The 27,487-nt window shown below is 41.3% G+C and overlaps 2 protein-coding genes across 3 annotated transcripts in view; one reads left to right on the top strand and one right to left on the bottom strand.

The window, feature by feature from the left end:
• The window catches only part of LOC124789000 (octopamine receptor Oamb-like), a 596,669-nt gene that overhangs the window by 493,635 nt on the left and 75,547 nt on the right, over positions 1-27,487 (bottom strand). The gene's annotated exons all lie outside the window — the stretch shown is intronic.
• The window catches only part of LOC124789632 (major royal jelly protein 1-like), a 90,097-nt gene that overhangs the window by 48,967 nt on the left and 13,643 nt on the right, over positions 1-27,487 (top strand). For both annotated transcript variants that reach the window (XM_047257057.1, XM_047257058.1), the window contains 2 exons: positions 6,178-6,368; positions 12,502-12,681. In XM_047257057.1, the coding sequence (XP_047113013.1) occupies positions 6,178-6,368; positions 12,502-12,681 (371 nt within the window). The remainder of the gene's footprint in view (positions 1-6,177; positions 6,369-12,501; positions 12,682-27,487) is intronic.

The raw sequence follows: 27,487 nt of genomic DNA on the forward strand, positions 1-27,487 counted from the left end.
CACTAGCCATGACCTTACACTTAGAACAGTTGCTTCACAGACAAATTATCCCCCAAACGGAAGGAAAGTGAATGGTAATATATGGTTTGGTATAACATTAATTAATGCAATTGACAGACTGTCACTGTAATCGCTCTTTTGACTTAAAACACCTATTTTTCCGTTCACAAAAGTAATTTAATACTGTGTTTTGTGCGTGTTTTAATTTGACTAACCTCGTAGTTTTAATGGCTCACATGTGTTCAAAATTTCTATATCGTACTTACAAAACTTGTAGTTAATAGTTTGAAGTTGCATAACAGATTAACCCATTTCTATTGATTAAAAAAATAAGAAAATGAGTTTCCTCTCTTATTCTTCATCATAAAATTTTATTTTATCTGTGAAAGAATGATTCGTCTAAACTTCTACACACAGTTTATCAATTTTCAGGTTCAAAAATGGCTCTGAGCACTATGCGACTTAACTTCTGAGGTCATCAGTCGCCTAGAACGTAGAATTAAATCTAACTAACCTAAGGACATCACACACATCCATTCCCTAGGCAGGATTCGAACCTGCGATCGTAGCGGTCGCTCGGCTCCAGGCTGCAGCGACTAGAACCGCTCGGCCACTCCGGCCGGCTATCAATTTTGTACAAAGTATAACTGAAGTGCGATATAAGACCCAAGTCACAATTTTACTGTTGTAAACTTCGAAATCCATGGTCTACGGGTAGCGTCTAATGACTGATTACCAAATTGTCCTGGGTCCCGGGTTCGAACCGAGCCACTCCTTAAGGTTTGAATAAAAATCATCAGCGATGGCCACCGAATATTCCCAGTTCAATGTGTCACCCTCGTTCTACCGACGGCCTTATCTAAGATAACGGAGGAGCGGACAGATGTTCACGGCACCCTCTTGTCCTTAATAAAGGGAACTGTTAGTAAAAGGCGTAATAACTATACTCAAAGGCATGAGGATGCAGAACGCAATGGAGATCAGTGCATTACTCGTTTCAAAAAAGGAGGAGGTATACTTCGAAAAGGCCTATGGATTGGGATGTTTGTAGCTGTATTACATCATCGTCAGACAGAGATTCCGAAATCAGGTATTGAATTATAGGACATACCGTCAGGTCAAATTTATTAATGATGAAAAACAGGGTGAAGTGGAAAAAACAAAGCTCAAAGAAATGTACACAGGTACAAAGAAGGTAACTGCGAAAAAACCATGGATAACACAAGAAATATTTTATTGACCTACGAAAGAATGGAGCTCAAAGAGCTCTTGGAAATTCCGGAATACAGCAATACAAATCACTTAGGAATGAAATAAATAAGAAGTGTGTGAAAGTATAGCGAAACTATTCAGGAATATGTGAAGAGAGCGAGAAACGGAATGTCATCGGAAGAACTAATTCAGGAGATTGAAAACTCAAAACAACCTTCGGCGAAATTTATAGCAAATGCATCAACATTAAGAATGCAACGGGAATTTCATTGTTAAGCGCAGAGGAGAGGTCGGGAAAATGGAAGCACTACATCGAAGGCCTCTACAAGGGGGAGCACTTTTCTCATGACGTGGCTGAGAATGAAACGTAAATCGACACCATGAGACTTTCGGAAAAATATCGTCTAAACAATACCGTAAACAGCAGTGGCAGGTAATGCAAGAATTATCGCACAATCAGCTCAACGGCTCAAGCATCCAAGTAGCTGACTGGTATAATATACATCAGAATGAACAACGAAACTGCATATGTGCTGGCTGCCGATTAGTTTGGCTTTCGTTAAGGTAAGGGCACTAGACAGGCAGTTCTGGCAAGACACCCTTACAGCATTTGTTGACCTGGAGAAAGCGATTGACAGCGTAAAACGGTGCAAGATGTTTGAAATTCTGTGAAAGATATGTGTAAGCTATACGGTATGTACAAGAACCAGAGGAAACAATATCAATGCCTCCACTATTCAGTCTATGCAGGGAAGAATCTATGATACAAATAAAAAAATTGTTCAACAGTGGGGTTAAATTTCTATGTAAATTTTAATCCAGAAGTAAAGTAGCACATGAGGGACGAAGCAAGGACGACATAAAAAGTAGTTTCTCACGAGCAAAGAGGATATTGATGGCCAAGAGACGTATCGCAAACGGCGACATGGAACAGTGGAAATGTGGAATAAATTTCTTATATTTCTCGCCTGTGGTAGGTCCTCAGCCTACCGGTTTCAGTCAGCAGTGACCATCTTTAGATCTCTTTTACAGAAAAACATGTTCTAATATACTTTTTTTTTATAAAGCACATCTGAAGATGGTCATTGCTGACCGAAACCGGTAGTCTGAGGACCTACAAGTTTGTGACAACAGACGTGAAATTTACTCTACAAGAGATGTTTGTTAGGCCTCAATCTGAGGCAGAAACTTCAGAGAATCTATGTTTGGAACATAGAATTATATCATAATGATTCATGAAGTATGGGAAAACGGGAAAGATAGGGATCGAAGCGTTTGAGATGTGATGCTATAGAAGGATTTTGAAAATCAGGTAGAGTAATAAGAAATGAGAATGTTCCCAGCACAAGCGAGGAAGAAAGGGACATAAGGAAAACAATGACAAGAAGGGGAGCAGGATGAAACGAGATGCTTTAAGACATCATAGAATAACTTTTGTGGTACTAGAGGGAATTATAGAGGAAAAAATGTGTGGGAATACAGATATTGGAACACATCCAGCAAATCATTGAGGATATAAGAGAAGTGCTACACCGAGCCGGCCGTTGTGACCGAGCTGTTCTTGGCGCTTCAGTTTGGAACCGCGCGACCGCTGGGTCGCAGGTTCAAATCCTGTGTCGGGCATGGATGTGTGTGATGTCCTTAGGTTAGTTAGGTTTAATTAGTTCTAAGTTCTAGGCGCCTGATGACCTCAGAGCCATTTTGAGCTACTCCGAGGTGAAGAGGTTGACAGCAAAGAGGATCTCGTGACAGGCTGCATCAAACTATCTAGATGACTCGAAAAAGAACTTCCCATATACAGGGTGTTTCACAGTTCCTATTACAGGCTTGTAGACGTTGCAGAGGGGCGTTAGTAGACAAAGTTTACATGAGGAACCCATGTCCGGAATAAGTTTGAATGTCGTATCGCTTCAAGCTACGCATGCAGACTGGGAAGAGAGCACTGTCGTCAGTCCCAGTTATAACACACCGAGCGAGGTGGCGCAGTGGTTAGCACACTGGACCCGCATTCGGAAGGACGACGGTTCAATTCCGCGTCCGGCTATCCTGATTTAGATTTTCCGTGATACCCTGAATCGCTCCAGGCAAATGCCGGGATGGTTCCTTTGAAAGGGCACGGCCGACTTCCTTCCCCATCCTTCCCTAATCCTATGAGACCGATCACCTCGCTGTTTGGTCTCTTCCCCCAAAAAACCAATCAACCCAGTTATAACTGTAGCATCACATACGATTATCAGCCGCAACAGCTGCCAGAAATTGCTGCGTTTGCAGCTAAGAGGTTGAATGCTGCTCCACTGACGCGCCGTACTCTCGACTTTGAAGAGAACGTCCTTTGTCACGTAGAAAAGAACCAGGTGACGAGAACTCGAAAGAATGCCCTTGCCATAGTGTCCTGTAGAGCAAACACTGTATAAGGTTTGCCACTCCATGGTGTGGGAAACCAGAAAGTACAATGTGAAGGAGAAAAGTCTTAGTTGCGAGGTTAAAATCACTATTAATTCATCAATCATGAGCGTTTCGAGTAATACAGGGTATCTTCAGATTAGCCGATAAATGGTGATAAGCAAGTTCTGGATATCGATGATGAAACACCCGCAAAAAAACTGCACTCGTCATGTCCATGAAAAATAATTGAGGAAGACATATGTTCCCGCCATGTAATAAATGCGTAACATCCGATAACTTTGCTGGGACGCGTAATGTGGTCCAATGAATGCAAGACAGGATCAGGCGTGTAAATATGTCAAATGGTAAACATGCTGGAAGCGTCGTTCTGTGTCCTACGACCACATACACAGTACTTCAGTACTGACTTAATATGACGTTTTACTTTTAACACATGACGATAGCATATGTTAGCTTCGACTATTTTTCTTGCACGTGACGAGGGCAATTTATTTTTGGGTATGTTTTGTCAGCGATCTCCATAACTTGCTTATAACCATTTAACAGCCAGTCCGAATATGACTTGAATTAGATGAAACAAGCGTCGTTGATGAATAGATAAACAGTAATTTCAACATCGAAATCTAGACCGTTTTTCTCCTCAGAACGCATTCTCTGCTGTGTGGGTACCGTGAAGCGGGACTATAGAATGTGATCCGATCTTCAGTCTTACTTTACACCCAAGCGATACAGTTCCGGACTGGTTGCTCTATCGGAACTTTATCTACTGATTCCCCTCTGCTCACCTTTGAAGCCATGAATTGTGCAGCATCGTGTATTTTGACAGAACATTGACCCCTCCTTTACTGAATTACACGATTCGGTAGTCCTCAATACATATGGCATACAGCCCACTGAATTCTGTTACAATAATTCTACGCACGCTGCACAGTGGCATGCTTATTATACACTGAACTTCCGAATTTAATTCAATAATTTCGATGCACTCTGCCACTGTCTAGTTTTCCTTGGGTGTCGTAATGCTAAGTACACTACTGGCCATTAAAATTGCTACACCAAGACGAAATGCAGATGATAAACGGGTATTCATTGGACAAATATATTATACTAGAATTGATGTGTGATTTATGTGATTACATTTTCAAGCAATTTGGGTTCATAGATCCTAAGAAATCAGTACGCCTAACAACCACCTCTGGCCGTAATAACGGCCTTGATACGCCCGGGAATTGAGTCAAACAGAGCTTGGATAGTGTGTACAAGTACAGTTGCCCATGCAGCTTCAACACGATACCACACTTCATGAAGAGTAGTGATTGGCGTATTGTGACTAGCCAGTTGCTCGGCCACTATTGACCAGACGTTTTCAATTAGTGAGAGGTCTGGAGAATGTGCTGGCCAGGGCAGCAGTCGAACATTTTCCGTATCCAGAAAGGCCCATAAAGGACCCGCAACATGTGGTCGTGCATTATCCTGCTGAAATGTAGGGTTTCGCAAGGATCGCATAAAGGATAGAGCCACTGGTCGTAACACATCTGCAATGTAACGTCCACTGTTCGAAGTGTCGTCAATGCGAACAAGAGGTGACCGAGACGTGTAACCAATGGCACCCCTACCATCACGCCGGGTGATACGCCAATACGGCGATGACGAATACACGCTTCCAATACGTGTTCACTGCGATGTCGCCAAACACGGATGCGACCATCATGATGCTGTAAACTGAACCTGGATTCATCCGAAAAAATTACGTTTTGCCATTCGTGCACCCAGGTTCTTCGCTGAGTACACCATCGCAGGCGCTCCTGTCCGTGATGCAGCGTCAAGGGTAGTCTCCGAGCGGATAGTCTCTGCTGCTGCAAACGTCGTCGAACTGTTCGTGCAGATGGTTGTTGTGTTGCAGACGTCCCCATCTGTTGACTCAGGGATCGAGACGTGGCTGCACGATCCGTTATAGCCATGCGGATAAGATGCCTGTCATCTCGACTGCTAGTGATACGAAGCCGTTGGGATCCAGCACGGCGTTCCGTATTACCCTCCTGATCCCACCGATTCCATATTCTGCTAATAGTCATTGAATGTAGACCAACGCGAGCAGCAATGTCGCGAAACGATAAACCGCAATCGCGATAGGCTACAATCCAACCTTTATCAAAGTCGGAAACGTTGATGGTTCGCATTTCTCCTCCTTACACGAGGCGTCACAACAACGTTTCACCAGGCAACGCCGGTCAACTGCTGTTTGTGTACGAGAAATCGGTTGGAAACTTTCCTCATGTCAGCACGTTGTAGGTGTCGCCACCGGCGCCAACCTTGTGTGAATGCTCTGAAAAGCTAATCATTTGCATATCACAGCATCTTCTTCCTGTCTGTTATATTACGCGTCTGTAGTACGTCATCTTCGTGGTGTAGCATTTTAAATGGCCAGTAGTGCACTTCCGTACCTGTTACACAAGGCAGAAATGATGAGGTTGGTTCATCTGAGCTGCCGTGTTCTCCGACTGTTAAGTGACACACACAAGCGTGAGTGCCATCCTGGTCCGTTTACGCTGTTGGCAGTTGTCGGCGACCACGTCTACGTGACGACGCCGCTGTTCAAGACGGGAGCGCCGGCCTCGTTCAGCGTGGTGAGCGGCTCGCGGACGCTGGACCCGCCCTTGAGGCCGTTCCCGAGCTGGGAGGCGCACGCGACCAGCGCGCAGGCGCTCACCGACTGCTCCACGCAGATGGTCTCCGTCTTCAGGTCGACCGTGAGTCGCGCTCTTTTCCGGCCCTTTCGTGTCCTTCTTCTTCCTTGCGTTGTGCTGTTGTCCCTGGGTTCAATTTGTGGTTCAAAATTACTCACGTGTTTCGACCCAATGTGTCTTCTAGGCGTACGTGTTACTAAGCTACTGCCCATTATTGAACACTTTTGTCCAATAGCTGTGGGCAGTATGTGGTCTGCAACAAAAATTTATCACACTCTTTTTCTTAGCATTCGCCGCACACCGAGAGCTTGATATATTAATGTTTAAAGTTGCTGAAATAGGAGTTGTTGCTGTGGTCTTCAGTCCTGAGACTGGCTTTATGCAGCTCTCCATGCTACTCTATCCTGTGCAAGCTTCTTCATCTCCCAGTACCTACTGCAACCTACATCCTTCTGAATCTGCTTAGTGTATTCATCTCTTCGTCTCCCTCTACGATTTTCACCCTCCACACTGCCCTCAAATAGTAAATTGGTGATGCCTTGATGCCTCAGAACATGTCCTACCAACCGATCCCTTCTTCTAGTTAAGTTGTGCCACAAACTCCTCTTCTCCCCAATTCCATTCAATACCTCCTCATTAGTTATGTGATCTTCCCATCTAATCTTCAGCATTCTTCTGTAGCACCACATTTCCAAAGCTTCTATTCTCTTCTTGTCCAAACTATTTATCGTCCACGTTTCACTTCCATACATGGCTACACTCTATACAAATACGTTCAGAAGCGATTTCCTGACGCTTAAATCCGTACTCGATGTCAACAATTTTCTCTTCTTCAGAAACTCTTTCCTTGCCATTGACGGTCTGCATTTTATATCCTCTCTACTTCGACCATCATCAATTACTTTGCTCCCCAAATAGCAAAACTCCTTTACTACATTAAGTGTCTCATTTCCTAATCTGATTCCCTCAGCATCACCCGACTTCAATCGACAACATTCCGTTATCCTCGTTCTGCTTTCGTTGATGTTCATCTTATGCACTCCTTTCTAGACACTGTCCATTCCGTTCAACTGCTCTTCCAAGTCCTTTGCTGTCTCTGACAGAATTACAATGTCATCGGCGAACCTCAAAGTTTTTATTTCTTCTCCATGGATTTTAATACCTACTCCAAATTGTTCTTTTGTTTCCTTTACTGCTTAATCAATATACAGATTGAATAACGTCGGGGACAGGATACAACCCTGTCTCACTCCCTTGCCAACCACTGCTTCCCTTTCATGTCCCTCGACTCTTATAACTGCCATCTGGTTTGTGTACAAATTGTAAATAGCCTTTCGTTCCCTGTATTTTACCCCTGACACCTCATAATTAGAACTAAAGTATTCCAGTCAACATTTCCCAAAGCTTTCTCTAAGTCTGCAAATGCTAGAAACGTAGGTTTGCCTTTCCTTAATCTATCTTCTAAGATAAGTTGTAGGGTCAGGACTGACTCACGTGTTCCAATATTTCTGCGGAATCCAAACTGATCTTCCCCGAGATCGGCTTCTACTAGTTTTTCCCTTCGCCTGTAAAGAATTCACGTGCCTGTAAAGAATTCACGTGAGTATTTTGCAACTGTGACTTATTAAACTGATAGTTCGGTACTTTTCACATCTGTCAACATCTGCTTTCTTTGGGATTGGAATTATTATATTCTTCTCGAAGTCTGAGGGTATTGCGCCTGTCTCATACATCTTGCTCACCAGATGGTAGAGTTTTGTCAGGACTGGCTCTCCCAATGCTGTCAGTAGTTCTAATGGAATGTTGTCTACTCCCGGGGACTTGTTTCGACTCAGTGCTTTCAGTGCTAAAGTAGATATTCCAAATATAAACGTAGGCTTCTGCAGCCATTGTCGCAGTCAATAACGTTCTGTCGTGCAAAGTGATAAGCTGTGAATTACATTCAGTGACAAAACGTCGATATACAAGGTGTTAGGAATATAAGAACAGATATTTCATTGGTGACTGAGGACAGTGTAATGAACAGCATTACATCAGTATTTACTTCATTTGCAGGCTTATAATTATAGCTATTATGAGTGGTATGTTTTAGGATGGTTAGTAGCTCCATGTATATGTGCAAGAGCAAGCCATTAGTGTGGGCACTTGGACGCGAAACGTTTAGTCTACACTGACGAGCATAGTCCACTTAGTGGTACAGCTGCGACTGTGCAGGAAACATAGGGCAGTAAATTATGCGAAGTAACTGCAGAAAGACTGTTAGAGGCAGAGAACAACAACTAACGCACTGAAATGTGTATATATTAAGGTAGCAAGGATCACAATATCTGCACATGCATGTTAACTTATTTATTTAGTCCTAGCTTTAACTGTTGTGGTATGAATCAATTTTTATTCAACGATTCCAGAATATCTCAATGGAATTTCCCAAAAAATGGTTCAAATGGCTCTGAGCACTGTGGGACTTCTGAGGTCATCAGTCCCCTAGAACTTTGAAATACTTAAACCTAACTAACCTATGAACATCACACACATCCATACCCGAAGCAGGATTCGAACCTGCGACCGTAGCGGTCGCGCGGCTCCGGACTGTAGCGCCTAGAACCGCTCGGCCACTTCAGCCGGCGGAATTTCCCAGAGAAACTTATTGTTACGGCACTGAAAACGCAATAAGAGTTCACGATCATTTACGTAAATTTAATTCAATGGCAGAATATTCTGTGCTCGAAACTAGCAGCGTAATCGCCGCTGATAACAAACAGCACAACGTGACACAGCGACCCAACTAATTTCCCCGCATTTTCTTTGCTACGTTCTTATAGGCCATTTGACGCCTTCCCACTACGACTCCACTGCTAATTGATCCATCTCACGGAATGTTAGTAAATAAATAATTATTTTATGAAATTTATCTATAAACATGTGATGTCACCATCAGGCGCGTGCTGTATTGTGAAAGAAACTCTGAAATTTGATGAAGTGCAGTATGAAACTAATAAATTGTAAAATAATTTCTGACGTCTGGGCTGTGACACTTGTCGCAGAGAATCGAAATGCCTTCGCATTTACCTCTACAAAAACTTTAAGCCAAGTGCATTTCAGAAATCGAATGCTAATTTCTAAGATGCCTGTGAAATGAATGTGCAGAGTACATCAGGATCTATATCGGTCTGTACTAAGACGTAATGACATACAAAATTTACAGCGCACGTACGTAGCACCTTTCATGTGTCTTTAGAGGAAATGTATGTTGGCGCCAGAAACTGTGTTGTGCAGATCTGAACCCTAACTCCAAAGATATTCTTAATCTATGGATGAGGTACGTTAGCTGTTGTGTGTGTGGAAGGGTGGGGTTGGGAGGGAGGGATGGTATAGAGAGTAGAGGCGGAGGGGGGACTGGCGGGAGGAAGGCACCCGCTTTTCTGATGTTGTCGACACGTGTACGAACATTATCGTGTTGCGGCAATACCTGACGCAGCCTTACCGCTTGCTTCAACGGAACTGCAGGTGCAAAACGTTTGAGGTGATGGTAATAAACGTCAACTACGAAGCAACTTTTCCAGGAAGCAATTACTGGAACATGACGCCACACACAGTCGAGCATATTATGAATACTGTGTTCTGTGCGGCAACAGCTCTCGCCAAGCAGCTGTTTCCTCTGATACAACCACAAAATTAGTTCATTGTCAGTAAAAGTAATCAATTATTTTCAGATTCTTTCGCGACAACACGACTAATTACAAGTCTCTCGGTTTTCAAGCAATTTATTTTATAATCCCTCTGTTTTCTTCAGGACTTATACAAATGATAAGAAGCTAAGTAAGTCGGCCATAGTGAAACTTGCCAAAAAATGGAAACAAAATAGAATCTACAAATACGAGAATTTTGGCTTTTGCGTCACATTACTATGCTTCAGTTATAAAAGACTCAGCGCCTTATTAGAGAGCGTAAGGTAGATTATGACCTCGATTGTTGAAAGGCGGGAATAGAGCTTCGAATTAGACGCCAGAACCCCGCACAACCGAAAGTCAGGAGGCGGCATTTTGCGCACGCTGATAATATCGACTTCATATGAGTTCATAAATCCGGTACTCCTCCTGGAAGAGTCTGGAATTTGTTGTCTTGCTTGTGTGAAGTGCCTTGCCCTAATTCGTATTCACTAATTTAAAAGATTGCGATGACTGGCGTCGGACGCTGAAAAATTGTTAGTTTGGTGCGTAAGTTCTTTAGTGATTTTGTTTTGCATGTTGGTATACCTGTAGCCGTAGGTTTATCTAGCGCGTGACTTTTTGGTGTGTAGTTCACTGCTGCAATTTTTGTTTTCACGCTCACATTTTGTCATTTGGAGATACTGAGCGGAGCTGTGGACGCTGCAAAATGGAGTGCCAAGTGGAGAAACTGGAACACTTCCGACATACTTGAGTTCAATAGAGGAGAGACATCAGGGAAGGCAGCCAGAAACATTTGCTCCGTCTATGGTGATAATGGCCAGAGCACGGCAAGAAAATCGTTTTCTCGTTTCAAGAAGTATCATTCTGAGAATAGAGACTCGCCAAGTTCAGGAAGACCTTCGTGGTTTGATGAAGAACGTTTAAACGCTTTAATAGACAATGATCCACTTCATTGTACTCTAGAATTGGCAAATGTGATAAACTGTGATCCTTCCGAAATCGTAAGACATTCGCATGCATTCGGCAAGGTTCAAAAATCGAGTGTATTGTTACCGCTTCCTGTAAGCCGAAACCACAAAAATAAGAGGGTGGGCATTTGTACACCTCTGTTTTCTCGTCATCAATTGGCTAGTGAACAACACCGACCATTCCTTTCCTGTATCGTTACTGTTGACGAGAAATATCTTTATGCTGACATAAGGAAAAGAAAGGAATGGTTCAACCCAAACAAACCCAAAACTGCCTGTACATAGACCTGCGCGCTCCACAAGAGATTATGTTACGCATCTGTTGGAACAGTGACTGTATGGTATACTACGAGTGGCGAGATATAACCATCACAACTGACATTCATTGTCAACAACTGAGACGTCTTACAGAGCAATCCGAGAACAAAGATCAGAAAGATGCTACTCCGCGGAAATGCCTGTCCGCATTCTGCTAGACTGACAAAAAACGCCTACCTTATTCACCTGATATTGCGACCTTAGATTTTCCCCTCTTCCTCCCTCTATCGAAACAACCTTCAAAGAATTTCCTTTCTGGATGAAAATGCGCTCCGAAATTGGCTTGACGATTTTCTCACCTCAAACACACGTGATTTTCCCGGTCGTGGAATTGAAAAATTCCGCCTGTGTTGGCAGACTGTTGTAAACAGTGAAGGTGAATATATTATTGATGACTAAAGTATCTGTTATGTGTTTATTAATCTTACGGAAAACGCAACGAACTTATGCACCAAAACTTATGCACCAACCCAATAAAGCTCAAAATATGAGGCTCCCAAATAGAGATATTTTCATTCATGATGAGTTTTACTGAAGAGGTATTCATCACAGGCCATTAAGGAAATATTGCTGCACTGCCCATTTTCGGTCAAATCCTGCGGTAACAACACATTTAATTTCAAAATCCTTCCAAAGAATTCCTAACCATTTATTACGTTTACGATATTTATGATGACTGATGATGATTTTTTGAAGTCCCATACTCTTTGACAGAGCGTAGGGGAACGATGCAGGAGACCCGCACCGCCGTACTAGGCAAGGTCCTAATGAAGGTGGTTCGCCATTGCCTTGCTCCGAGCGTAATGGGGATGAGTGATGATGATGATGATGATGAAGACGACACAACAACACCCAGTCATCTTGAGGCAGGTGAAAATCACTGAACCCGCTGGGAATCGAACCCGGTACCCCGTGCTGGGGAAGCGAGAACGCTACCGCGAGACCACGAGCTGCGGACAGTTATGACTAAACAATGTAAAATTAAGAATGTAGGGATGTAGCTAAGGAATAACATTTAATTTGATAATATTTGTTACCCATATTGTTTCGACAATATGTAGAAATGTCTAATACTTAAAATTGCACTGATAGGGAGAATTAATTTTAAGTTATTTAATTTTGAAATGACAGCTTACAAAACATACTTTGCATTGTAGTAAGAGCAACACACACACACACACAAACACACGTTTTATTTGTTTTTTCTTCTGCTTGTATGTAATGAAATGACTTTTCCAGAGAGTTCCATCTGACCACAATACCGTGTACCTGATAGACTCAGGGGTCGTGGACATAGCGTCAACGTTCCAGAAACTGTGTCCTCCAAAAATTGTGACGCTCGACGTGCCGTCTGCAACAATCCTCAATACGACAAAGATCGACAAGGAGGCCTGCAATTCCCTGTACATCGCCATCGAGGTAAGACGACGATTAATTACTGAACTGTTGGTATCGTAGTGGTAACCTTGTGCGTCCGTAGAATATATTTTACACGAAATATATTCGAAGTTGCCAACACGGACAACTATCAGCTGCATAACGGAATGATGGAATTGAAAATTTATGCCAGATCGGGACCAGATCCCGGAAATCCCGCTTTATGCCTTAGCAGCTGTGGATATCTGTGCACGACTCACAGGTAGACCCAAATTACCAAACGTCGTTCATGTGTCACATCCTGCACTCGTACACACTACGTAATTCCCGTACGGGAAAGAGGGGGGGGGGGGGGGGATTGAAAGCTGTTGCCTCGTATCGGCGGTTAAATACGATATTGCAGTGCCTGTTGTTAAGATGTACGACAATGTTCCTTCAGACATGCATGCATGCATGCAGGCTGTATCGCATGAACGACGACGTATGGAAATTTGGGTCTGGCCGTGAGTCGTCCACGGATAGCCAAATCCATTAAGGCGACCGCTCTCGTAAAGTGGGAAATGCGGTCTCGAGTCCATATCCGGAACAGATTTCATTGTTGTCATTCCATAAAACAGATAATGGTGGTGCGTATTCGCAACTGCGAATACATTTTACGTATTTCATGATGGCTGCAGTCGCTGCAGTGCCCGTTCCTTTGGACATGCATTGTACTTCGTAACAACACAGGCACTGCAGTGTAGTATATCATTTGTGTTGTATCTTTTGTGTTCTCCTTGCAGAAGACAGTCTTATGTTCACAACAATATAGACACTTTCTCTGTAGAATTCATGCCAGCAGTGCGCTTACTGTTCGTATTTCGCAAATTCAGGCTGTGCTATGCTGTGTTTGCGATTTTTTAAGTTGTTTTCATACGATCTTCTTTTATTGGTTTCAGGCAAAGGCCACTTCCCCACGTACAATTATGTCAAACAATGATACAGACATATTTCATGATTCATTGAAAAATATAATAACAAGTCTACAAATTTCGTTATTCTAACTGCACCATTACAATAGAAAACAATAGTTTCAACATAATATATAATTGTATACAAAAATAATGAAACATAAGGAAAACACCTCAAGTTTCCGTTTATAAAGGTGGAAGAAATGGCAACTGCATTTAGCTGCAGGTCTATCCACGGAACTACGTGGTACTCTAAGAGAACTTAAGTTTTGGAGCATTACACAGTATTACCGTTCCTGGATGATTGTATTTATCACGTTTTGTCACTATATGCATAATGTCCTCTTCAGTAAGCCAGGAATCACAAATCAGATGGTTTATTAATTTTAATAAAAATCTCATGTTATTAGCATCCATGTGATCTAAGTCTGTTAATATTATCAGTTTCTTTTCTTACAGGCGCCGAGTTCAAAAATCAAGGGTGGGTTGGAATCTATAGTTGAATCGGCCAATGTCATGTGCCTTGGATGTTACGGGTCATGTTCACGTGCTATTAAAATCGCTGTCGCGCTAAATTATCACCATTGCTGTGTCTGCCTGTTTGTTAACTGGCTTTAACAAAACTTTACAGTGGTGTAAAACTTTACATTTCGTCAATATTACATTTCGTCAGTCAATAAGCTAGGGTTCTAGTAATGGAACAGCACATAGTTCATCACAGCATTGTTTGCGACAAAACGACTATTTCTTCCGCTTATTTTCTTTCTGCAGGCAACGAACTTTATCAGAGTGCGGCTTATTTTTCGAGAACATTCAACTATGCTTAAAAAGTGCCTTTGGTCGTAGTCGCAAGGCATTCTCGTTTACCGGTGAGCGGTCACCTTCTTTTGTTGTTTCTCGATGATGTTTCTTGATGATATTTCTCTAGAATTTCACGAATACGAGACAAAGGGAATTCTGACACATGTTCTAATTTATTACATATATTTCCTGACGAAAAGTGCCAGGACACCAATATGTTATGCGGAACTCACCACTAGATGTCGCGAGGCGGACCCGCCAGTATGAAAGCATACTGTGTTGTCGTTAGAGAGAAGCAGTAAGAACAAACAGGGCCGCCAGGAGAGCTCAGTAACTTGTCGAGCGTGGACTAACCATTGGATGTCACCTAAAAATCCATCAGTGACCTATGAACCCCTCTACAGCTGCCCAAATCGACAACTGTGATTGTGCTACAGAAACCCAAAGGGACAACTACAGCTGAAACAAGACCAAAAGAACCTCGTGTACTGATGGATTGGGACCGTCGAACATTGCGGAGGAGGGTGGTTGAAAACAAATTGCATGTAATCACAGTAAGGAATCACTCGATTTCCACAGTACTACCAACAGTCCAGCTTGACCGGCAATTGTGCGTAGCAAGATAAAAAGGAAGGGGTACAGTGGTCGAGTAGCTCCTTATAAGCGACACATTTCTGAAATCAGAGCTGAGCGGCGCTCGAAGTGGTGTAAATGCATTTATAGGAAAAACAGTTAGGATTTCGGTAATCTCTGCAAACACCCAGCATCCACACAGCCACAAACATGCAGCTTTCCATTCGATGCTGCATCGCCTCATATCTGTTCAGTAATCTGAATCAGCCTTTCAAACAGAACTACAGACCATCAAGCTCATCGGTTCCAGCAATTGCTATAGCTCTTCTCTGACTGATAATATACTACAAAAAAAGGCGTATAACTACAAAGCTTCTGTACACTGGTGTATAGCAGTCAGTAGCTATAAAGCCTGTTGCAGAATTCCATATATTGGCAACATTCCAGATAACCTTAGAAAAATCATCACAACTGCAGACCTGCATTTTTTAATACCAACAGAATACTTAAGTTTTATTTAATAGTAAAGACAAAACTAAATCCTTGGCACAAACGATATGTATAAAATCACATGCAAGCAGTGTGAAAAAGTATGTATATATTGAGAGAACTGTGGCACTTAAGTTGTCTGAACATGGAAGAAGATGGGGATTAAGGAGGAAAGATTCAACTTTTGCTGATCGTCTTTTGACAGAAGACTATTCACCTGATGCAGACTACTCAAAATATCTAAATAATTCCGTATCACGTACGGACTGGTGGAATTTCTTTTGCCTAATTACAACATGGCGACTATGCAGAATCTGCAGACATGTCAAAGTTGTATGCTCCAGGGTCAAAGATCTACATCCAGGTAGGATAGAGATCAGTGTTAGCCTTCAAGGCCCGCAATCGATTATGAGGTACAGAACTGTATCTTTGCATTAGACATGCATGACCTAATACGCGAAATAAGTGAGTCAGGCGCTGCAGTCTGGAACCGCAAGACCGCTACGGTCGCAGGTTCGAATCCTGCCTCGGGCATGGATGTTTGTGATGTCCTTAGGTTAGTAGGTTTAACTAGTTCTAAGTTCTAGGGGACTAATGACCTCAGCAGTTGAGTCCCATAGTGCTCAGAGGCATTTGAACCAAGTGAGTCAGGCAGCAGTAGCCGACCGCGACAGACGCAGCAGCAGATAAGTAAACGCTTTTGTGTCATTTACGAGTTCCTAACCAGGATAGAATTTTATTGTATCATCTGTGTGCTTTAATAGTTTAGTTTCTTGTGTTTCTGTGTGTAAATTTAACACCTAATAGCCACAGTTCTCGCGTTTTCGTTTGCATCAGAAAGTAAAACGATTTTGTGACATAATAAAAGTTCCTAATCAGGGGCAAATTATTTAGTTTCACTTCAGTGCTTCGGTAGCTAGATTTTTGAATATCTGCGTATTATTACACACCGTGCGTTTTCGTCAGGGTCCGTTTATCTGAATAGTTTAGTTTTCCACAGACTTTAGTATGGACAGGGACTGCGATTGTTGTGTGCGGATGCGAGCCGAGTTGGTGACATTTCGCTCTCAGCTTCAGGCTGTGATGGCTTCAGTTACACAGCTTGAAGCTGCAGTGGATGGGCGCCACTGTTGTGGGCCAGCCGTGGGGATCCAACGGACGTCCAGCACGTCAGAGTCCTCCGATCGGTCCTCATCGGTGGCAAACCCAGTTACTGCTCGCACTGAGGCTGACCCCTCACCTGTGGTCGAGTGGGAGGTCGCCCCAGGGTGAATCAGGCGGCGAAAGACTTCCTAGGCGGCCACACGTAGGGCCTCCCCGGTTTGTCTGACAAACAGGTTCCAGTTGCTGTCTGTGGCTAACACTGTCGCTGAGCCAGATGCTGTCGCCTGTCCTGTTACAGAGGAAACCACTCAGCCTGCAAGATCCGGGCAATCGCAGAGGGTGGGATTATTGGTAGTTGGGAGCTCCAACGTTAGGCGCGTTATGGGGCCCCTTAGGGTCTTGGCTGACAAGGAGGGTAAGAAAACCAATGTGCACTCCTCATGCATAAAGGGTGGAGACATTCCAGATATGGAAAGGGTCCTCCCGGATGCCATGAAGAGCACAGGGTGCAGTCAGCTGCAGGTGGTTGCTCAAGTCAGTACCAATGATGTGTGTCACTTGGGATCGGAAGAGATTCTCTCTGGTTTCGAGCGGCTAACAGGAGTGGTAAAGGCTGCCAGTCTTGCTTGCAAGATGAAAGCAGAGCTGACTATTTGCAGCATAGTCGACAGGACCGATTGCGGACCTCTGGTACAGAGCCGAGTGGAGGGTATGAATCGAGGGCTCAGACGGTTCTGCGACAGTGTAGGCTGCTGATTCCACGACTTGCGCAAAATGGGTGGATGGGTTTCGGGTTCCGCTGAATAGGTCAGGTGTCCACTATACGCAGGAGGCGGCTACACGGGTAGCAGGGGCTGTGTGGCGTGGACTGGCTGTTTTTTAGGTTAGAGGGTCTCGGGAAAACACAAGAAGGGCTTCAGTCACGAAGGCTGCAGGCTGAACACAGGAAGAAAGTAGATACAGGAACCATTGGTATAACAGTTGTAAACTGTCGTAGCTGTGTTGGGAAAGTACCAAAGCTCCAAGCGCTAATAGAAAGCACTGATGCTCAAATCGTTATAGGCACTGAAAGCTGGCTAAAGCCGGATATAAGCTCAGCCGAAATTTTTGCAAAGAACCTAACCGTGTTCCGAAAAGATAGGCTAAACACGGATGGCGGTGGTGTGTTTGTTGCTGCCACAAGTAGCTCACCTTGTCGTGAAATTGAAGTAGATACTTCCTGTTAGTATGGGCAGAGGTCATTGTTGGCAACCGGAATAAAATAATAATTGGATCCTTCTACCGACCTCCCAGTTCAGATGATACAGTTCCTGAAAGGTTCAAAGAAAACTTGAGTTTGATTTCAAACACATACCCGACTCATACGATAATTGTCAGTGGTGGCTTTAATTTACCCTCGATATGTTGACGAAAATACATGTTTAATTCCGGAGGTACGCATAAAATATCATCCGAAATTGTGCTACACGCATTCTCTGAAAATTATTTCGAGCAGTTAGTTCATGAGCCCACGCGAATAGTAAACAGTTGTGAAAACATACTTGACCTTTTAGCATCAAATAACCCTGAGTTAATAACGAGCATCAAAACCGATATAGGGATTAGTGAACACAGCGTTGTCGTAGCGAGATTGAATATTGTAATCCCCAAATCCTCGAAAAATAAGCGAAAAATATACCTATTCAAAAAAGCAGATAAAAACTCATTTGACGCCTTCCTGAGAGAGAGTCTCCACTCATTCCAAATTAATAATATAATTTTATACCAGATGTGGTAAAAAGGTATGAATTCGTAATTTATGTGTTTTCTCAAATATCTGTAATTACGATTTAAAAACTAATAGCTACATGTATACAAACAGCAAGGAACACTCTTTATATTTAACAGGTGAAAAATAAAAGCCCACTGAATATGCTGCAACTGCAGTGAAACATGTTTAGGTTAAAAACCAAAACTGTGTTTTGCTAAAGGCGGACCCTCTCCAAAAACATACATATTAAGAAAGATTTTGTTGAACAGCGAACAATATATTTAGAAAAATTTACTTCATTCATGTGACATCCAGTTCCAAAAATTATAAAGTTGTCAATAGTTCCACAGCTCAAACATGGCCAACCATACATCAATCCTCATACATTTCCTTGTGTATCTTCTTATAAACACATCATGTTATCTTAATTTACAATACATGTCCTGCCAACACACACTCTCCACTAAGAATATCATGTCCATACACTTCCCTATCCACTCACTAACTGCTAGTACGTCCAAACCACATAATCTCTTGCCAAGTTCACAGAGCGCTATCAGCGATGTTAACACAGTTTATAGCGCTGCCAACATACAAACAGGCTACTTACATAGCCCCCCCCCCCTGCCCCCCTCAAAAAATTTTAAGAAGTGTTTTGGGCAGTGGTCAAGACTAAGTTTTGAAGTTTTTATATTAAAATATCAGATAGAGCAGATGCACACAAAGGTAAAGTAATATGCTATTGATCAATAAAGTAAAAATTCTCCTCACAGTTCCTAAGGCAGTCCTAATAATTCGTCAGAAGAGAAGTCTATGCCAGTTTTTCGCACATAGGCTGAGCAGTATATGAAAATGCACAAATAAGTAGTGCACAACCATGTGGTCTTGAAGAAGTAGTGTTGTCCTCAGCACAGAAAGACAGTGCTTACTCGTGACATGAAGTTTTGGAATGATATCGTAAGATTGGTAATGGGCCACCACCGAGCAGACACACAGCAGTATCACTCGAGGTCTTGAAGAATATTAGTAGCACTGGTGGATCACCACAGAGCAAACCCACTATAGTCCTTCCACTGCAACTATGCGGGTGCACATTCACAATTGAAGAGGCTTGAGGATAATATAGCAAGTCCATGAGTTACCATTGTGCAGTCAGTACTGATGCATATTACAAGTCCCTGAGCCACCACTTGTGCACTCACAATTTTTTTTAATTTCCTTTTTTTTTATTTGTAATGTCCTTACAACCAGCAATGCTTTTAACCAGTCCCTTGCTGAGTTATCAACACATGTGCAAGCACTAACACAGTCATATAATTTCTGAGATTTGATACATATAGTATGACCAACAGACAAATGTGTGCAGTAAAAAGAATCCCTACTATTTACCTCACTTGGAGAACTTGTATATATAGAATTACAATTTTACAGCTTAAGAATACAATTACAAATGTAAAGAAAACATAGCTGTAGTACAGAACATGATAATACAATTAACATTTGTAGTAATACAGGCTTTACAAAAAGAACAGAAATAAGCGTATACATGAGTATTACAGGAATTATGACATAAGTAAATAAAAGGAAAATGAGAATGTCAGTGGAAACATTAACTTGAGACATGAATATTAAAAGAAAACATAACACAATAAATAATGTCTGAACATCTTCCTAAAGTAAAGAATAAGGTACAAAAACAGATTAGGTTTGAAGGTAACAGTATTCGTCATCGTAGTGAATGCAGCATAATATTAGAAGGAAAAAAATTCTGCCAAATTTATCTTATCAGATAAACACAAAGGGATAAGAAGCACACACAGACGCAGGGTTCACATAAACATACAGGAATAACACAGAAGGAAAGGACAGGATCTGTCTTCAAGTGCAAATGTGCCAAAGTGTAACTGTAACACTTCACATTGCAGTACTTCTGGTGCGCATTTTATACCTCTTTTTAATTCTTTTCTTTTAAATAATATACTTCATGCTCATACCTCCTTTACTTTCAGCAAAAACTACTTCCTCTCCAACCAAAACTTCACTTAACTCTCGCAGACTTCTCTTACTTCAACATTTCTTTCCACAAAAATCCTACCTAAGCATGCTATCTGTATTTATACTTTCAAGCAGTGCTCATATTTCCATATTTTTCTTACCTCATCATTTGTTTCCAAGAAAATCCTACCTAAACCTGTCGTCACTATATCCTACTTATATCTGTTCATTTACTCTTTCAAAGTAATTGTTCCTCATTATACAATACTCTTTGGCCAAACCTTTTCCTTATAACTTCTCAATGCAATTCTTCCCAACTCATCACAAATCAATTTCTTATAGAGCATACCCCCTCTTACGCCAACTTAAATCTACTGAGTTAAGATACATAAACTAGAGAACGAGACAATGCAGCAGCACAAAAAATTAGCACTAACAACAATTACCAAAATGCAAACTGGCAAAGCAAGAAGCAGCATATCTAAATTAGCAAAGCTAATGCAACATTGCAAATAATATAAGGTAATATGCAGCAAACAAAAATAATACAGTGGTAAAACTGGCTTAGCGTAGTAATACAAAGTAAAATTCAGTAGAATGCTGCCTGATAAATAGCAGCAGCAAGTGCAATGACTTATACATAAACACGACAAAGCACAAGCAGAAAAAATACTACAGTAAAGACACCAATGCAGATAAGGGATATATATGTGTAAGCTTACAATAGCATATGTGCATCTGTGTTCATCACAACTAAACCAACTGCCAGCAGAAGGAACAAGATCTATACTATCTCTCACGTGCAATGCAATGGTTCTATGTCACATCTTTACACCAAAAAGTGGTACACCACAACAACGTATTCTACAAAAAAAAAATACCAAGGTCTTGAAAAGAAAATTATGTAAGCAGTTTCTGTTACTAGTCCCTTCTCCTCATTGTTGTTTCCTTCCTAGTGCTCTTTCTCAAGAATGTGGGTCACAAAATTATTATTTAAAGGATCTGTTGACAGAAAGTGTTCACATTAGCATATGTATTAAATTTTATTTTATAAAACCAATGCTGCAGTACAGCTAGAAACCAGATATCAAATAAAATAAGCACACTTGTACTAAGCGAAGCATAAAAACATTATTCAGTAGCCATGTGGCATTTCATAAATCAGTGTAAATTCTCTCAACTCTCGTAGAGAGATACTTGCCATAATCAGGTGTGTAAACTTAAGAATATTTCTGATCAATCCATAAGCATTTAAGTATAGCTCAAACACCAACGTGTAATCATATGTTTACAAGTAGTAGTGTAAGTTATGTTTGTGGTGTGTTCTGCAAAGAAATGTCAATAGCGAGGTCAATGGCCTTCTTTCGTACAGCTATGCGAGCGCTTGCAGGAGTGCGACGAGCTTAAAAGAGGCTCAAGCAGCACCAGTAAAGTTCAAAGGCTACACAACAATGGGTACATTTGAAGGCAGCTAGCGCACAGCCCAGCACAGCAGAGTATTACGTCAAGGTCACATACACACTTTACCAAAATATTTATGACAGCAGTTGCAGCTACAATGACAGCTGCATATAAGAAAAAAATCACAGGTTGAAAATTACAGGAGAAGTGTGTAGAAACGAAATATCATCAATAACAGTGTCCAAAAATTTCCGTCAGCTTTCTGGTACTCACATTCACATAATATAAAAAATATACGTGAACAGTTCACAAAATGCAGACAAAGTACAATTTCATAAATGCAAAGTGATCCAACTGCTCAATTATGTAGACATGTTTCAGTGACGTAGTTAAAATGCTCGTATTGAGTGTATATTATATACTCAATTTTCGTAACTCTTAAACTACAATTCTTGGTTTCCAACATTCTTTTCCACAAACCAGAATCTCAAACCCCTGCTCATTATTCATTGCCTCATTACATATATACATATTCGTTGATACTTCTTCAGTATTTCATCATAATAAACACGTAGCATAATCATGTTGCTCATATTGCATCGCCTTATTGATCATAGCCATATCACAACATCATAATACACATCGTCGTAATAATATCATCATAACACATCAATCAAATCTCAACATCGTCGTAGCTTCCTTCAATAATCTCAAAACCTCTTAAAATGCTCTCTGCTTGTTTCATTTGTGTCACCTACCTCAAATGTGCTTCAAAAATCATGACCCCTTACAATATACATTACTCAAAGCTCTCTCAGTATCACAATGGTTCCGACAGACATGTGTCAGTGACGTAGTTACAATGCTCGTTTCTCTCTGTTCACTGACCAGATAGCTGTGTAATTCTGCGTTAGAGAAATATAGTACCGATATGTAAAACTGTATAAGAAAATACCATATTAGCTAGGGCTCCTCGAGCTTGCCATATGCATGGTACAGAAAGTTGGCATACCCCCTTGAAGGATAGTGTAATGATACCTCAGATATTATAAATTAAAACTGCGGAATGAAATGTATCACCGAAAACCTTCTTTGTATCATTGTAGTTCAAAAATATTTATGATACTGTTTCAGTTACAAATAGCAATCACCCAAATACGTCTCACGTAGCGCTAAACTGTACTTCCTGCTGTAAGAAAATTTCTGTCATCGCTTAACGGTAAAAATGTGCCAAGTCTCGTAGTTATCGTCGTTCGTAGATAACGTTCTCCAGAAATCATACATACACAAAAGTAAAGTGCTTTGCATATGAATGTCGTAGTTATTACGTTCATTGCTGTGACCTTGAAAGTACTGTACTGTAACACAGTGTGGTGTTACGAAAATAACTGTCTCATTGTAACCACGCCACAAAAGCCATTACCAAAACGTGTTTTACTTTCCAGAAGAACGTAGAAAGTCAGTCATAGATTGTATTTCCGTTCTAAACCGGTCCCTATAATGCGCCAGAATTACTTATGGTCTGCCGCAAAATTTTGTATGGTCACGAACACGAAATGTCTACTTCAATCCTTTAATTGGTCCTGTTTTGTGAGTAAATATTTTGGAATGTGATTCTAAAATGTCAAAATGGTTCTGCCTATCAGTGTCATTACAGTTCTCAAATGTTTGAAAATTTTCTGACTTAAAACGTTAGTATCCCATACGTCATCTATGCCATCCTTGTCAGTACTTTCAAAGTGATCATTAGTGTCAAATTTCGTCGAAACATCCAAACTGTGATCTGACAAAAGGTAAAGCCGAATGATTTCCTCGTCATGGTTTGAAAGCCCGTCTTCAGATTTCAAAGCTATTGACCTACCTTCTTTCTCTGAACTTATTTCAGCATCTTGAAAGTTCAAAAGTGCTTTGTACTCATTCAAATAATTTACACCTAATATAATCTCCGTCGACAATAACGGAACAATAAGAAAATTCATCATAAATCTGTGGCTTTGAGAAAATAATTCTAATTTAGTTTGTTCGCGTAAATCAACACTTTTTCCAAAAAATGCACCTTGTAAGTTAATTTTACGTGAAGGAAGTGTCGGGGTAATCGATTTGTTGCATTTACTGAAATCTGTTTCACTAATTACCGAAATACGATTGCCAGAGTCAAGTAATGCGCATAAATTTTATGTCATTTGTTGTGATGTGAGTTACAGGATATGCAGTATTGTTTTGTTTCATGTCATGTTGCTGGAGTAAAATGTCCCTAATGTCTTCCATTTTCACACAACTGACAGTCATAGCAGCTACGTCGTCAGCCTCGTAAGTACGTTATGTCGCTACTTGCGATGCGAGTTTTTATCTAAAATCTCTTTGTTGTCGCTCGTCGTAACTGGGATTTGGACGTCTAATTTCTACAATTTCAACTTGTCGTGAGGGGCCTGCCCTATTTGAATCACGCCAGTTCTGATTAAATTCAGGTCTGTTGTCATGTCGGTAATTACTGTAGTTTCTTCCTAGTCGTTTAAGTGGTGGAGAATTTCTCCCGGAATCGTAATTACGGAGTGGAGCCTTGTGTCTGAAGTTATTTTGTTTCCCTTGATAATAATTATTCAGGTTCCCATATTGTCTGCTTCTATGGTTGTCTCTGTCATAGTCATTACCACGGAAATGTGATCTATCTGTGTAATTGTTATTCTGCCAATGGTTGACATAAGGGGTGGTGTCTGTTTTGGTCACGGTAGACTTGTCGTGTATGGTTATTGTTTTTGTCGTCACGAAATTGTGTTGGATGTGACCTATAATTGTTGTTGTTTTCTTGTTTTCGCATCATGCAATTGTCCGTGTCGATTTCCAGTTCTTGCAAAAGTTCCTGAAAAGCTTCCATATCATCTTGACAACGTCTACCCAAAATAATATATCTTATGTGTTCAGGAAATTTAACTACGCAAACACGAGTAAATTCCGAGGGGCTGTCGGGGTTCGACAAATACTGATTCTTGTGTGACATATCTTCAAAATGTTTTACAGAGCTGGAAAATTAAGACAGTTCGAAACGCTTAATCATTATACTAATGTATTTTGCTCAGTCTTGTGTAGCCTGAGACAAATATGCTGAAAGGAATGCACAAAAAAAATCTCCTTCACTGTGACAGTCGCGAATAATCGATCGCATTCTTACAGCGGGTTCATTTTCTAAATAGCCACACAGAAATTCTAATCTATGCTTTAATGACCAATTAGGAGGAAAACAATGAGAAAATTGATAAAGCCAAGCTTGTCGATGTGTGTCATTACTAGCATTCTTGAATGTTTTTAAATTTACGCGTTGTGATGGAGAACTTACAGTCATAGTCATCATGTCGGCGAGTCGCAAATCGGCCATTGTTACATCGCGTCGGCGGTTCCATCTCAAGACTCGGTGCACCCTGCCGACTCCATTCAAGATCTCCGAAATACCATGTATTATTATTGTGTGACTTTTTCGTATTTTTAAATCCCTCTTCCCTTGTCGAAGTGCGAGTATCCTCTGAAATATGTAATTCTTGTATCACCTGTGCCAACTGATCTTGTACTTCCCGTATTTCTCTTTTGTATTGGTTATTAATTTGTTTCTGACTCTGTTTAAATTTTTTAATTTCCTCGTACTCCTCTGTGTCAGTAAACGCTACAGGTCTCGCATTATTCAAATCGTCATCTACCTTCGTAGATAAATTTGTTAAGTGATCCGACAGTTCGGCTACTTTTTCCGATAATGTGCTGATTTCCTCCGTATGTTTTCCCGAGCCAAGTTTTAGAGTGTCTGTGTCGCAATCGTATCTGCTGTGTCCTTTTAAATTTTCCTGATTTTTTACAAGTTGCGCAACCGTATCGGTAGATGCAACAGAGTCAACTTTAGCCTGCAAGGTGTCGTGATTTTCGTGTTCAGTGATCTGCAGTTCTTTTATTGCTGCTTCAGATCGCGAAAAAAATAGGCTGAAAATGCTCACAAATTTGTATTTTAAAGTCTTCAGAAATGTTTTGTTATTTCGATTTGATTTTGTGTATTCCAGCGGTTAAATATTGACGTCCTTGTTTAATGTCGTCAATTGTGACTAACTTTTGAAGTTGTTGCTATGTTTGTTTCTGATTTTGTTCCATTGTGTCTAGCTTTTGAAGTTATTGCTGTTTGTTTCTGATTTATTGCCATGTGTCTAGCTTTTGAAGCTTTTGGCTTATTTGATCAAATTTTTGAATTAATTGCAATGACAATGCTTTAGTCACTGAAAAATGTTCCTTGATGTTTTCCGTCAGTGCTTTTGCAACGGCAGTATTCGTATTTTGAAAAGCAGACAGTGTGTCTTAATTCCGAAAAGTGTATTGATAAAAAACCTGAATGTACGGTATTTGCAAAATTTTGTTCTGTTACTTCGCATTCCTGAGGCGAACTTTTACTGACCGATCGATCGTCAATAGTTCCCTGTTGACAGATTGTTTCTATTACTAACCCGTTATTTACTGTCTGGTCAATGTTTCTTGCACTACTACCAAATAGTTGTCTTGAACATTTGTAAGTTCGTTGCTAGGTGGTGCTAACGAGCTACGCCCGTCGTCACTGTCATTTCTCAATTCGCTTTGCGGCCTAGCGTTACGCTTTTCACATGCCATAATTATCACATCATTTTACACAATAACACACACAAAGCAAACTGAGAAGCAAAAATAAGAAGAAACACTAAAATAGCACTGAAAATAATAAATATGTAATTAGTTGCAAAAGCGGCTGCGAGATACTTAGTGCAAACCCATATGCATGCCACATCTACTTTGCTCATGACAATACAGTACAAAAATTAGAACCTACAACTACAAAGGAAATTCCATACATACAATTACGCACTAGCAGTAATCAAGAAACTAATTTCTAATCATGCACAAATTATTGAAACTGCACGAAAATCAGAAGATTACAGTTAAGTATCCTCGCCCGAAGGGTCGACAGGTGAAACTCTTTCGTATTTTTTTTTTTTTTTTAAACACCGACCGACAGAATTTTCTCTGACAAAGACAACTCAAACTTTATATTCACTTATTACCCACAATGTACAAGCCCAACGCAATCTGATTGCTTTACATTGACGACATGACTTACAATAATTAACACGAAAGATTGACCGTGAATTGCAAGAAATTCTAACAATAACACAAATCCAAAAAATACACTCCTGGAAATTGAAATAAGAACACCGTGAATTCATTGTCCCAGGAAGGGGAAACTTTATTGACACATTCCTGGGGTCAGATACATCACATGATCACACTGACAGAACCACAGGCACATAGACACAGGCAACAGAGCATGCACAATGTCGGCACTAGTACAGTCTATATCCACCTTTCGCAGCAATGCAGGCTGCTATTCTCCCATGGAGACGATCGTAGAGATGCTGGATGTAGTCCTGTGGAACGGCTTGCCATGCCATTTCCACCTGGCGCCTCAGTTGGACCAGCGTTCGTGCTGGACGTGCAGACCGCGTGAGACGACGCTTCATCCAGTCCCAAACATGCTCAATGGGGGACAGATCCGGAGATCTTGCTGGCCAGGGTAGTTGACTTACACCTTCTAGAGCACGTTGGGTGGCACGGGATACATGCGGACGTGCATTGTCCTGTTGGAACAGCAAGTTCCCTTGCCGGTCTAGGAATGGTAGAACGATGGGTTCGATGACGGTTTGGATGTACCGTGCACTATTCAGTGTCCCCTCGACGATCACCAGTGGTGTACGGCCAGTGTAGGAGATCGCTCCCCACACCATGA

Source organism: Schistocerca piceifrons, chromosome 3 (genome assembly GCF_021461385.2).
Source record: "Schistocerca piceifrons isolate TAMUIC-IGC-003096 chromosome 3, iqSchPice1.1, whole genome shotgun sequence".
Lineage (NCBI taxonomy): Eukaryota > Metazoa > Arthropoda > Insecta > Orthoptera > Acrididae > Schistocerca > Schistocerca piceifrons.